General features: G+C 37.4%; 1 protein-coding gene across 2 annotated transcripts in view; it reads left to right on the top strand.

The window, feature by feature from the left end:
* The first annotated feature begins 3,913 nt into the window (after nucleotides 1–3,913).
* Nucleotides 3,914–13,404, top strand: part of LOC122650033 (DExH-box ATP-dependent RNA helicase DExH6-like) — a 32,831-nt gene continuing 23,340 nt past the window's right edge. Inside the window, exons 1-5 of one of the 2 annotated variants that reach the window (XM_043843332.1) lie at nucleotides 3,914–4,123; nucleotides 11,623–11,713; nucleotides 11,980–12,295; nucleotides 12,488–12,562; nucleotides 12,977–13,021. In XM_043843332.1, coding sequence (XP_043699267.1) covers nucleotides 3,964–4,123; nucleotides 11,623–11,713; nucleotides 11,980–12,295; nucleotides 12,488–12,562; nucleotides 12,977–13,021 — 687 coding nt within the window. In that variant the 5' untranslated portion in view covers nucleotides 3,914–3,963. The remainder of the gene's footprint in view (nucleotides 4,124–11,622; nucleotides 11,714–11,979; nucleotides 12,296–12,487; nucleotides 12,563–12,976; nucleotides 13,022–13,404) is intronic. The other variant, XM_043843333.1, reaches the window with a different exon arrangement.

The following is a 13,404-nucleotide window of genomic DNA, read 5'->3' as shown; positions in this document are numbered from 1 at the left end:
CCGCTAAAGACCACCAGTTGACAGTGACACTATAAATGGCAACCATCCACTAAGAAAAATCCAAAATTGCCACAAAACAGAACAGCCTACTTGCATGTCAACCGAATAAAGGTCAACTATTACTAGTATCATGAAACTGGGAACTTCCATGTAGATGCCATACCCTTTTGCAACATAGTTGGATAACTGGGTTTTTATTAGCCGGTTCGCCCAATTCAAGTCTAAATTTTGGACAACTTGATCAAAAGTTGTGTAGACTTTTTTTATTTTTTTTTCCGATAATGAAGAGTCATGTAGGATAAAAAAGGATGAGATTCGGTCATAAGTTGTCTAAGTCAAATAAGATTTGATATTTTTATCTAAGTTATGATAGACTTGACGAGTTTAATCGCTTTTTAAAAAATCATAAAGTTGATTTACTTAGAAATTGAATTTAGTAAAATAGTAAACATGTATTCTAAGACAGTAGTATACTCCTCGTCTCTTTTTCTTTTCTTTTTTTTGATAAATAAATTATATTAAAAAATATATATATATATATATATACAAAAAAAAAAAAGGAAACCACTTAGAACCTCTTTAAAATATGCTTAAAGAGGCAGGTCCCGTATCAACCAAAGTGCCAAAAACAAGGAAATTACAATCTATAGTAGATACAGAAATCAACATCCCCCTTAACCAATTTACAAAGTTCTTCCGGGAAATCAACCGATTGGAGAATAGTCTCCATATCACCTGTAAATAAGGAGGCAATATAATATGCCAGTTGATTCACCTCCCTCCACACATGCTTATATTCCACTGAAAAAAGAGAAGGCACTCAAATCGTCTCTCTTCTCTTGTTTAATGGTATAAACTTAAAAATGCATTGATATGTGATTCTTTTTTTTTTTTTAGTTTTCACATATGTTTCTTATTTTTTACTAATTTATATATATTTACTGCATTAAGAATAAAAAATAAAAAAAATAATATATATATGTGACTAACCTTGACCTGGTTTGACAAGGCCGAGTCATCATGCTTTTCTGAAAGACGAATTGAATATAAAAAAAAAACTGGCTTCCCAAGTATGGTTTTTTTTTTTTTTTATGAAAACTTCCCAACTATGGTTTGCCATTTGGATAACCCATTTATTATTTGACAGGTTTCACACGTTGAAGAATGGGCATCGGGGAATAGTTAAGGGCATTTTCAATCTCCAACATATAGAAAGAAAGCTTTCATCTTATCTTCTGTTGGTGAGAGTTTTATTTTTTGGGAGAGGGTTCTTTGAGGGAACGGCATAAATAAACGTGTACCAATGAGGTGCCGCAAAACGATTTTGTACATAAACAAGTAGCGATGTCATTTTATGTGAATAGGAGAGACATAGAGGGGGGGGGTGCTAGCGTACCCTCCCCTAACAGCTCAGAGATCCTTTTTCTTTAAGGGGTGTTGTTCTATGTGCCGCAGCGTAACCTGAGCCCAGGCACATGGGGTGGGGCACAATGACTACCCTGCCCCCCTGCACAGGCTGCGCTGCGGCACAGATAACAACACCCCTTAAAGAAAAAGGTTCTCCGAGGGGTGGATGGGGATCACTTATCATACATAAGAATTAAATTGTTGCTTCTTGTATGAATTATGGAATTGCAGGGACAACTCAGGAAACGGAACTCATAGGAGTCAAAGAAAGAATCGAATGGGCACTTCTATTGAAATGCAGGGAACTAACTGTCTAGACTGATTCGAAGGAGTTGATGAACTAGTTGACAAACCAAGAAGAGCACCCTTGGCCATGGAAACTTTATCACGTTCTATATGACATTCAATCTTTATTTAAGTTGTTTTGGATTGTAAACTTAATCAAATAACCTAGGTGTCTCATGCAGCCGACTCATAACATGGCTAAGGAGGCCAAGGGCCTCTTTGGTGTCACTTTTCACTTTTCAGGAAAATGGTTTTTGCCCATAATCCATTATCATTTTGGGGGTGTTTTCTGTTATTTTGATGTTTTGTGAATAGAAATAGGGTCCATAAATTGTACGAAACACTTGTCAAAACGTTTATACGTCAGAAAATAAAAATGAAAAGTGATACCAAAGAGGCCCTAACCTAGCTACTTCTACTGCCCAATGTATGACGGATATTATAGGTTTTATTTTTTAAGTAAATTTTATTTATTTTTCATTAAAAAACACGTTTTTTATCTATAAATTAGGTCAAAAAAACAAAATACAAAAAGTTATTTCTGAAATAGAAACATGGCTAGAAACAAAGTGTTATCATGGAGGGCCATTATTTCTTAATTGTGGAAACATGAAAAAAAAATAAAAAATACGGACAAAATTTTGGATCATCCAATTATTGATATTTATTTACTGGGGCGTTGTTCTCTATGCCGCAGCGTTGGCTGCGCCCAGGCACACAGGGTGGATGCAATGACCACCCTGCCCCCTGAGTGGTAGGTCCATGTGTCTGGGAGCAGCCTGCGCTACGGCAAAGAGAACATTCTCCCTTATTTATTTTTTATAACATTTTTTGTATAGTTCTAACTTTTTTGCATCAAAAGGATAGTATCATATTTGAAATCAATAACTTGCAAGTATTGGGAATTCTCTCTATAATCCAATGAAAACATTTTTATTTCCATTCTCCAATTAGTTCACGATGAAAAAAATGGTAAGCAACAAAACGGTGCAATTGTTTGATAAACAAAGTCTCAAGATGTGACCACAATTTTTTGATAAAGTTTCCACTGCATTGCTTCTTCAATTCCCCCTCCACCCCAATTTTAACAAATTTATGAATAATTTGATAAATTTTGTTTGGAACTTTTTGGCAAAACAGGCTTGAAATTTCATAATAACTTGCAATGAGCAACACTAAAAAGACCTTGGGGTTGGCCATCTAGATGACCCTTCCATTAGTATTGCGCTACATGGTATCTCCTAGTTCATTTTCTTTATTTGTGAAATCTTTGTTTCGCGAGGTCTATTCAAGTTTAGATGTTCTCTACATGATTGTATTGAAGTCCCAATTTTTCAATTAGGCATTTTCAAAAGTGCTTATAATTTAGAAAACTAATGCCAACGTAAAAAATTTATGCTATGAAATGGTATTTGCAAATATTTTGACCCAAAAAACTCTAGTATCCTTACATAAACTTCAATAAAAAGGTCTGAGCAAGAGAAATGCTAGCTGGTCGTGTAGCCTTTGCACTAGTGAAACGATCAATGAGAATGTGCAAAGAAGCATTGGTTTGGATGTGGGTTTTCGATTGCACTAGGGGTTGGGCGGTCTTTTCATGTGCTATTGTGTCCGGATGCAAGAAACACACAATCGATTGGCATTGTTTTTTTTCCAAAAATTTTTAAATCTTGGACCAATTTTTTAAAAATAAATTGTAAACATATAATACTTGATTTAATATAACTTTACATGGAGAGAAAGGGAAAATCCACGAATCCAAAGTGTCATTGTTACTTACTTTCCCTTTACATTTGAAAATACTCCTTGCATTTGGGGTGGGGGTGGGGGGAACTCTCATCCTATGGCCGTCATGACCCACGGTGAAGCGGTGAAGGATACCTCGCCGTTGTTGCCTTGGGTGGAGGGAAACCTCACCCTGTTGTTATTGTCACGTACTCACACGTTTACCTAATGTTAGAAATCCCGGACCATCAAGGTTGGGTTCCACAGACCCGAACCGGGAAACATTGTCAGCCCTAAGGGTAAAAAGCCATAAAACTCTGGTCGAGAACTGGGAAGAGAGAGCCAGCACAAAAGCCGGTAGTGTGGTTGAGCGAAAGCGTTTCCAAGTTCAAACACCTTCGCTGGTGCCGTCTCTTCTCAGACTCAACTCTCCCAATTACACTACCTGAGAAAAGCACTGTCCCAGATATATATATATATATATATAAATAGAGAGAGAGAGAGAGAGAGAGAGAGAGAGAGAGCAAAGAAGACCGAGATTCACAGATGGCTAAGTCAGGAAAGAAAGGACGGAACAAAGGAGGACAGCAGAATGAAGGACAAAACAAAGAAAATAAGTCTGAGAAGGAAAAACCTACCGTTGCTGAGACCACCCGGGTTCGAATATCCAAGATATTGAATGAATTACTTGCAGGAAATGACGAAGGTTTCATGTTTTTCAGCTGAAAGGAGATTTTTTTATTTTCCCCCTTTTGTGTTTTCCTATATATTTCTGAATTTATGTTGAGTTTGTTGTTGTTGTTGGTTTTTTTATTTTTTATATGGGTATTGATGAGAACTAAGATGTCTCTGTGTTCTGTTTATATATCGTTATTATTCTGCTTGAAATTTACAGTTTATTCATTGTGGAATCCTAGTACTGAACTCCAACTAAGACGATAGCTTCCGTTATATTCAAAATCAATAACGTCGTTTTGATGAATGGTAGCAGATGCATTACTTAAAGAATAGTTGCATGATTACATCACCATTTCTTTCATGTATTTATTATTACTCGCGTTGTAGAAGTGTGAGTTAGAGTTTGTGCGTGGAGCAGAGAGGTGGACCATATGGCCAAATTTGTCCGTTCTGTACTGCATATGAGTAAATGTACAGATGATGTGTGATAAAGAGTCCACAGGAAGAGTGAAATGTGTGTTGATATTATTGACCATGTCCTGAATGTATGAAGGAATCAAATGTTTGCTTGGGTCCTTTGCTGTAGAAATATTTCGTGGAAATATGTCATCATGTGCCAAATGATGGATATTTTGAACAAAAGTTATAGGATGGGAAAACCATCTCCAATACATACCTAAAGAACCATTCCATACAGAAAATGTCCATCTATAATGGTTTATGAGATTAATACTTGTACCACTTGGTAAGTATGTTGTTGCTCATGTTTGAAACTGTGAGGTTCACTTCACCTTAATAAGTCTAAATGCATACTTATGAAGTATTACACTTATCTGAAGCAAAACACAACATACTAAAGTAATACATAATTGATTACTTGTGTATAGTCTTTTTATATGTATATTTTCCAGCAACTTTTTCTATAAGACAAGTATAAGACAAAATACACTATATAGTTACAAAAAACAATTAATGATTTATGTCATGTACTATCGATTTATCCAGCCTATGAGATGGCATTGTATCGAAAGTATAAAATTACAGTTCATTTTTTTTCCATTAGATTTTCCTAAAATGTATTATGCCTTGTTGGAATTTTATGTATTTTAAATGTTTTCAGTGAAATTGAAAAAAGTATATATATGTGGAAACATATGATGTCAGATCATAGATGAGGCCTACATATGTAAATATGAAATATAATATAAATCAAGTAGGCTTGATTATGCTTATCAATTATATGGCAATTCATTTTATAATATTTAAATTATTTTTTTAGCAAATTTAATGGTGGTCTGGTGGGCCTTTCACATGCTTTTCAACTGTGTAGCACACAAAAATAACGATGTTTTTTGACATGTAGTAGTCGACTTGACTGGACTTTCATGGCACACTTTGGAATTTCTATCAAAATATTGTGATTATTGTGATCCATTGATATTTTCTATTGGTCTTTGTGGAAAGGGAGACATTTTTTTTGTAATTAGTTGGCATATGCATGGTTCTAGGTTTTGGTTTCGAGCATGGTTTCGATCAGGCTCAAAACCGAAATGTTTTGACCAAAATGAATTTTCAGTCAAAATATGTATTTTTTTTCTTCAAGTTTCGATGGTTGGTTTTGGGGGCCAAATGGCCAAATTAGATCCTAAAACTTTTAGTACACTCTATTTTGGGTCCTCTAAACATAGTGGAACCCTTAGATTTTTAAAATCACACACAAAATGGTAGTTTGACTTCGGACCTTAGGTTGGTAGTTGTTGATGTATACATTAACGTTTCTCTTCCCTAACAGTTCGAGCTTTTAGGTGAACGGTAGTGAATAGTAGTGTATACTGTATACAATCTAATATGGCCTATTATTACACATTGTTTAGTACTAGAACACATATAATTCTAGTAAAACAACTTAAATATGTATTAAGAATGATTCAACATAAAATTATAAACCATTTCATAAATCATGGGTCATACATGGTTTGTTGTAAAACGTCAAATATATCAGAGTCAACAATAGTACAATATAAACAATGAGTCACGTCTGTGCCCATCCTAGAGTCCTAGACTTATTGAAATGAGTGCTGTGTAGGATCACAACCACTAGAATGTTGCTGTTGCTGCTGCTGCCGAATCAAGTTATCCTCCGACTGTATCACAAAAGTTGGCCGTGTGATAGTACAGCGGGAGAAATGCTCAAAGTTGTCCACAATAACCCTATAAAAGGGAATCAACTGACTGGAGGTAACCTAGCCGAGGGTATGTGTCTTTGGACTGTGCGGAACTCGATTGAGAGCATAGTTGTCACGTCGTCACGGCGATCCAAGTCGGTGGAGGGGTGTCATGTCGATATATTGACATGTTGCCCGCCATGGCAATCATATCGACCATGTTTTATTTTTTATTTTCTCTATTTTTAATGTCATTTAGTATGCTATAATATATACCCTATAACATAAAAAATTAACATGAAAGTGTACTACTAATCTACTATGGTTTAATTCATGAAAGTGTAATATCCATTAGTGTATATGAAATCATGGATTATCAAATAATTGATAGCAATAGTCTTGCTGATAATAAAGTTGAAAAATTATGAGAGTTGAGATATGATTCATATGAAAGTGACTACAAAAGTAACAAAACAAAAAAACAATTACAAGAACGTAATTTATATTGAGTGAATAAAGCTAATAAACAACCCATCTAAATAAAAGAAAAAATTGCTGTGTGAATATGTGATTGTGTATTAGTCAATAGTGTATTAGTGTTTTCTGTTTGATGTTTTTTTAATTTTTTTTATGTTAAGGAAAAAGCATTAAAATAAAAAATGGTTAAAAAAAATTAGGGTTATTTACACATACCACCCCTGAGGTTTGATGAAAGGATGATTTTACTCCCCAGTTTTGGAAAATTCTGCGTACCCCCTTGAGGTCTGCAAACAGTAACAAATAAGCCCATTCCGTCAGTTCATGACTAACTGTGTTAAAATTTAGATTTGAACTGACGGAATTACCCTTGCAAAAAAAAAACCTGCAACCCATCTTCCCCAAATCGATTGGGGAAGATGAGTTGCAGGTTTTATGCAGAAACCTCTCCGACTTCCCTAAATTTTCTAACAACTTGTTTGCTCCATCTCCCTAACCCTCACCGTTTCTAAATTCGCAAGCTTGGGCCCTGACGGAGGTTGGAATCGAGGAATGAAAGAAGAGGAGAAGGGTTTCAGGCGGACAAAGTTAGGGTTTTGGAGAGATGGGGGTATGGCAGAGAGGGTTTGAAGGATCTGAAAAGAGAGTGATCATAGGGTTTGATTTCTAATGACTTGGTTGGATCAAGCAGCCCTAGACACTAACTCGATTTCTTCATCTCGGTCTGAACAATGGGACTTTAATTAGATGGGTATCCTTCTACCGAATTCACCATTGAAAGTGAATTAAATGGGAAGTTGCAGGTGGGGCTGGAAGGTTAACCTCCCTTTCCATGGTTGTATCTAGATGGCAACCCATTTTCGAATCCCAAACTTCTCATGCCCTAACTCCAATCTTTCTGTGATATACTTCCTTGAAACCAGAACTGTTTTGTAGCTATCACCCCCGTTGATTTCTGGAGATTACTTATAAGGGTTTTGGAGCTATGGTGGCATGGATTCAAGAGATTCCTTGGTATTTCGGATGAGGGGGCTGCAACTTTCGAAAGAGAAATCACCTTCCCGTGCTCTGTTTCCATTGGGAGGTAGATGATGATCTATTTCAATATCTCACATGTACAATAATCCAAAAAAAATGGAGATGGCAGCAGGGGGAAAGATGGTTGCTGTGAGTAACTCAATTCAGTAGTCGAAGAGAAACCTGAAATTAGGATTTGAAAACGGAATCTGAAACTGGGTTTTTTGAAACCATACTTGCCATAGGACTGTAAGAAAACATTATCAAAATCAAATTTTGCAATCACGGAGATGTTCAGAACAGAAACCACGATTCTATGTTTGGAACCAGATTTGAAACCCAGTGGCTCGTAGGGGAACCCGAGGATTTGGAGAAGGAGGAATCAATAGAAGGTTCTGAGACCTCCGTCAGCAAAGAAAACGAAGGTACCCTCGATAACTCCTCTTAGCAATTAGTATTAGAGATTCAATTAGGAGCAGAGAGCAACTCATCTTCCCCAAATCGATTTGGGGAAGATGAGTTGCAGGGTTTTTTTTTTTGCAAGGGCAATTTTGCCATTTCACCCCATGTTTTTAACAGTGTTAGTCATAAAATGACGGAATGGGCTTATTTGTTACTGTTTGCAAACCTCAGGGGGGTACGCGGAATTTTCCAAAACTGGGGGGTAAAATCATCCTTTCGTCAAACCTCAAGGGTGGTATGTGTAAATTACCCAAAAAATTATTGTTAAAAAATTAAGTTCTATAATTTGAAACAACCATGTCGCCCGATATGGCCATATGGCGTGGTATGGCGTCCATGGCGGAGCCATGGCGACGACATGGAGGCCATATCGGTGGTCGATATGCCCACTTCTCCAGCGATATGACGCCATGGCGACGCCATGACAACTATGATTGAGAGCCACTGCTACTGGATGGTGGCTATGGAACCAGCACAATATCGGCATGTATGGCAGCTGTGGAACTGATATTGACATTTATGGATCAGGGATTGGGAATGAGAAGATGCTATCCACAAAATTTGCCCTAGTCCCAGTTTGTGACCAAACTTTGTACATAGAGGGTAATGATGATGAAGAGCTAAATTACCCACACCCACCATATCCAGTATAGTCGTAACCGGTGCTCCCTGTACCATACATGCATACCATACCACTCATCCATACTTGGGCCTCTGAGAGTGTCAGTCAAGCTCCTAATGTTGACCCCATAGACTCTATGCTATCATCCTCAAGTGGTGGTATGAATAGACGATGTGGGCCTCTTGAGTAGCCTGGACATGTGGGGACATGTGCACCGTGGCCCTCATCCTGTGTGGCATAAGTGAACTGAGTCTCCTCTATGAAGCACATCAACTTTGGCTCCTGGTAGTGGTACCTCTCGTGCATCCCTCCATCACCATCATCATCATCATTACCACCATTAGATGGGGACGGTGTGTGAGTGTGGCTGAGAATCAAAATCAAGGATTTAAAATCTCAATTCCAGAGACAGGATGAGAAATGGATTTGCTGATGCAGCCCAATCCTTGCGCAATACTATGAGGTATTGACGAGTATCCAATGAAATTAATGTTGACCAATCTCAATCCAATACTTAAAACCATTATCGAAATAGATATATACTTTAATTGGGGCAGTTTTCTTGGACAGCATATCCAAAGAGAATTGATGGACAGAAAATATGTCTACAATGTGGCACCTTGCCACCTTGGATGGGGCTAAAATTTGTAGACCCCACTGTCCCCCTCTCATATGTCAAGTTTCAGTCAAATGGAATTGGTCAGGCAAAATAAAGCTTTGAAATGTGGCTGATTCAGACCATTCCTTTTATATCCAACAGTTGGTATTGCCATGCCACCCATCCATGTCGCACAAATGAAGTGTGCTGTCATATATTCCTTTAGGATGAGCATATGAACAAAGTTTTGCGCTGTTTAATAATTCCCAGTAAACTGACAGATATTTTTATTTCTTTATGTGCATGCTAGGTCACCAATAAAGAGAGAGATGGGTGTGGGTGAGGAGGGGAGAATGAGATTGGATGGGGGGGAAGGGTTAGAAAGTGGGCAGAGAGAACAATGAATAGGGTGGGGATGGAGAGTGTAGGAGAAGAGAGAGAGAGAGAGATTTGTCCAATTGATTTTCCTCCATCGATCCAGCATATTTTGTGGAAGATTCTCCAGATTTGAAGAGGATATCGTCCAGCAGCATAAAGGGGATTTATTTCCAGAAATAAAGTAGGATTCGATCATTTATATTTGGGATATTTAATTGCAATTAAGATTGCTGATTTGTAGGAGCTATTTTCCAGAAGTAACTCCACTTCATGTGGGCCCCATGGTCAGCTGAGAGAAGATTAGTCTTGAAGATGTATTTCTTGTGATAAAGATTAAAGAAAAGATTAATTCCAGGTTCAAGTGGGCCCATGACAGCTGGTGGAGATTGAATGTGAATTGAAGTCTCAAAGGCCATTGCATGGAGAAACCCTTGAAGATTACACGTCTTTTTAAGCCTAGATTTTAGGAAGTATTTTTATGTCTTGTGTGGGGATTTTATTAGACTAGAGAAGTTTAAAAAAAAAAGTTTCTATTTTATAGGGTTGCTTTTATGTAATGGATAGTGTCTATTTTTAGGATTCTTTATTTGTCAGTTAATTAGATTGCTATTAGGAATTTATTTTATTCTAGAAGTTGTCTTAGGTTTTATTATAAATAAGCGTATGTGGCTGATCAGAAAAGGGACACAATTGAAGAAAAGAATTATAGTTGAAGCTGTGAGAGGCAGTGACGGTGAGAGACTGTGGGTGAGAGGCTGAGAGAGTCCCCCTATCCCACCTTCCATATCCTCTTCTTCTTATCTTTTTTGTTCTTCTTTCATATACAACAAACAACAACAAACTTATCCTTATCCGGTTATCCCAACTTAATGGGGTCGGCTATATGGATCCAAACAAAACAAAGTAAGGAAAAACTGAGTTAAAAAGAGTGATGAGAAATAAAATGAGATGTGGAAAATGACGGATGGAAGAAGGAAAATAAAAAGAAAAATGGAAAATGAAAGTAAGAGGATAGGGGCACAGCCCAGCAAGTCGGGAGAATCTCAACTAAATGGGGTCTGCTACATGGATCCTTGCCCTCCAATAGGCTCTATCTGAGGTCATACTTGGCACAGACTTAGACTATGCATGTCCTTCCTCACTTCTCCTATGGTCATTTTAGGCCAGCCCCTAGCTCTTTTAGCTCCTTCAATCGAAATCATATCACTCCTCCTTACTGGGGTGTCCCTAGGCCTCCATTGAACCTGACCATACCATCTCAACCGACTCTCTTGGAACTTGTCACTGATCGAGGCAACTCCTAAGTCATCTCTAATATGTTCATTCCTTACTTTATCCTTCCTAGTTTTTTTGCGCATCCATCTTAACATCCTCATCTCAGCTATACATAGCTTCCCAATATGACACTTCTTAGCTACACATACGTTCATTCCTTATGTTTTTCTTTGATATGTAAACAGAAAAGAGCAGTAAAAGAGTTTCAATTATTCAATTTTGTTCTTCCTTTTGTATTGTCCTGTTGCAATCGATTTCCCACTGGTTTTCCCTGGTTCGAGGTCGAGTTTGCATTAGTAAGGGGAGTAGTTATAACAATTAGAGAGTATTTACGTACTAAGAGAAAAAGTGTACCAAACAATTAAAAATTGATCTGAGCTTTTATAGTTTTATATGAACTTATGATATGCTGTTCTTTATTTTCTCTGTATCAGTATGTCTCTTGTATGTGCCACTCCGTGGTTAACATGTTCCTGGGGGATGCAATTTTAGGAATCTTTTGTTATTTCTTACTTTGTGGATGTTTCATGCAGCGTACACGTTTGAAGCTGGCCTCAGCAATGTTGAACGTGCTGTGGTGCATGAACTGTGTCGGAAAATGGGTATGGCCTCAAGAAGTTCTGGGTGAGTCGCGATCTTCTTGTTTATAGTTTAGTAGTAAACATTGTGAAAATTCTTTGCCAATATAATTCAGTTTGGTTCATGGTTTGGTCCCAGAATTGGCGAAACAAAATCTTATGCTACTATTATTTGCCAGATCTTAGAAAGAAATACTGCAGGCTTGTTATCTTGAGTACCTTAGTAGTATTTTGGTTTTTCCTTTTGTAGCATCTTTAGATTTTGTTGACTCTATAAAGTAAATTTTCATTCAAATATTAAATTTTGTACAGGCGTGGCAATGAACGGCGTGTTACTGTCTACAAAAAGAGGAAGAAAAATAGTAATGGTGTAAAGGGAGATGAAGATCTCACCTATTTAACTTTTTCAGAAGAGACGCAATTGGTTTTACAGGGTCTATTTACACGCTTTCCTCCTGAAGAAGGAGAACTGAGCGAGGAAAAGATTAAGAACCAGGATGTAAAGGCTCACAAGATACACTGGGGGAAAGAAAATAGTTTCTGCAAACCATTAAAGAACAAGGTTGAAATTGCAAAGAAGGTGAACTCATTAGCTTCTAGGATGGAAAAGGACCCACACATGAGACAGGTTTGCTCCACCCACACGATTATGTTAGAAATCTACACTCTTCTTCAGTTCATTAGTCACATATTTTAGTTGTATTTGCAAACTAGCAGTCTTAATTTCACTTTTGGACTGGATTTAGTGTTTTGGTGTTGAGTTTGGATAGTTGATCAGTCTGACCTGGAATGAGGGTTTAATATGGCTACATGTCTGCAGATTGCTGAAGAGAGGTCTAGGCTTCCAATTGCATCCTTCAAGGATGTCATTACATCAACAGTGGAATCTCACCAGGTTCTTTAATTAATTTCGCATGCATATTGGTCCGTTTCTCCTTTTCCTGAGTCCTTGCTTGGTTGTAAAGTGTGTTATGTGTTTGTATATTTGATTAAAATAAACTGCATTGTGCACACTTAGCCCTTGTACATCCATCCAGACTGTCCAAGTGTTGGGACAGTGCATGACTGTATGAATCGTAGGGCAATGCTGGGGTAGTCTAGAAGTTGGTTGTTCTGGACTGATGTCTTGTTCCCAAGTGCTGTCAAGTATCACAGGCACTGATTTCTCTACTCTTAATTGATTTTATGACCCTATAAGATCCATCCCTTTTGAACTGCCCTAGTGTTTATCTTCATTTTATACAAGTTTTTTCTGCATATTGTGTATTCTCTTACTTCAAGATTTTCTGAGAAGTCTCCTTTTCTTTAGGTTGTGCTCATATCTGGTGAGACTGGCTGTGGGAAAACTACACAGGTTACCAATTCTTTGCTTTGTCTTCTTTATGGTACATTTTAACAGAACCTATATATGGGAATTATTTCTTCAGAAGTAGTTGTTTTCTCTATTTGCATCATTAGCTCTTGCTCTTCTTCTCATCCCCCCTCCTCTGTCTCACTAGCTCTATCACTCTCTTAACATATGTGCTGTGGGCTACGTATTTTATATATTAGTATTTATTAATGTGACTGTTATCAATATTATATTGGGTAGCAGAGTACATCCTTATAACAACAACTTTAGAAACATTAGGATGAGAAACTCTTCTTTGCCCATGTGAAACCTTACTATATAATAAGCCCTATATGGTGGTTCAATCTAGAGAGAAGTATTGTCAAACTCAGTTCTGATCGTCGTAC

The sequence above is a fragment of the Telopea speciosissima genome, chromosome 2 (genome assembly GCF_018873765.1).
Source record: "Telopea speciosissima isolate NSW1024214 ecotype Mountain lineage chromosome 2, Tspe_v1, whole genome shotgun sequence".
NCBI lineage: Eukaryota > Viridiplantae > Streptophyta > Magnoliopsida > Proteales > Proteaceae > Telopea > Telopea speciosissima.
This window is presented reverse-complemented; position numbering and strand designations above follow the sequence as displayed.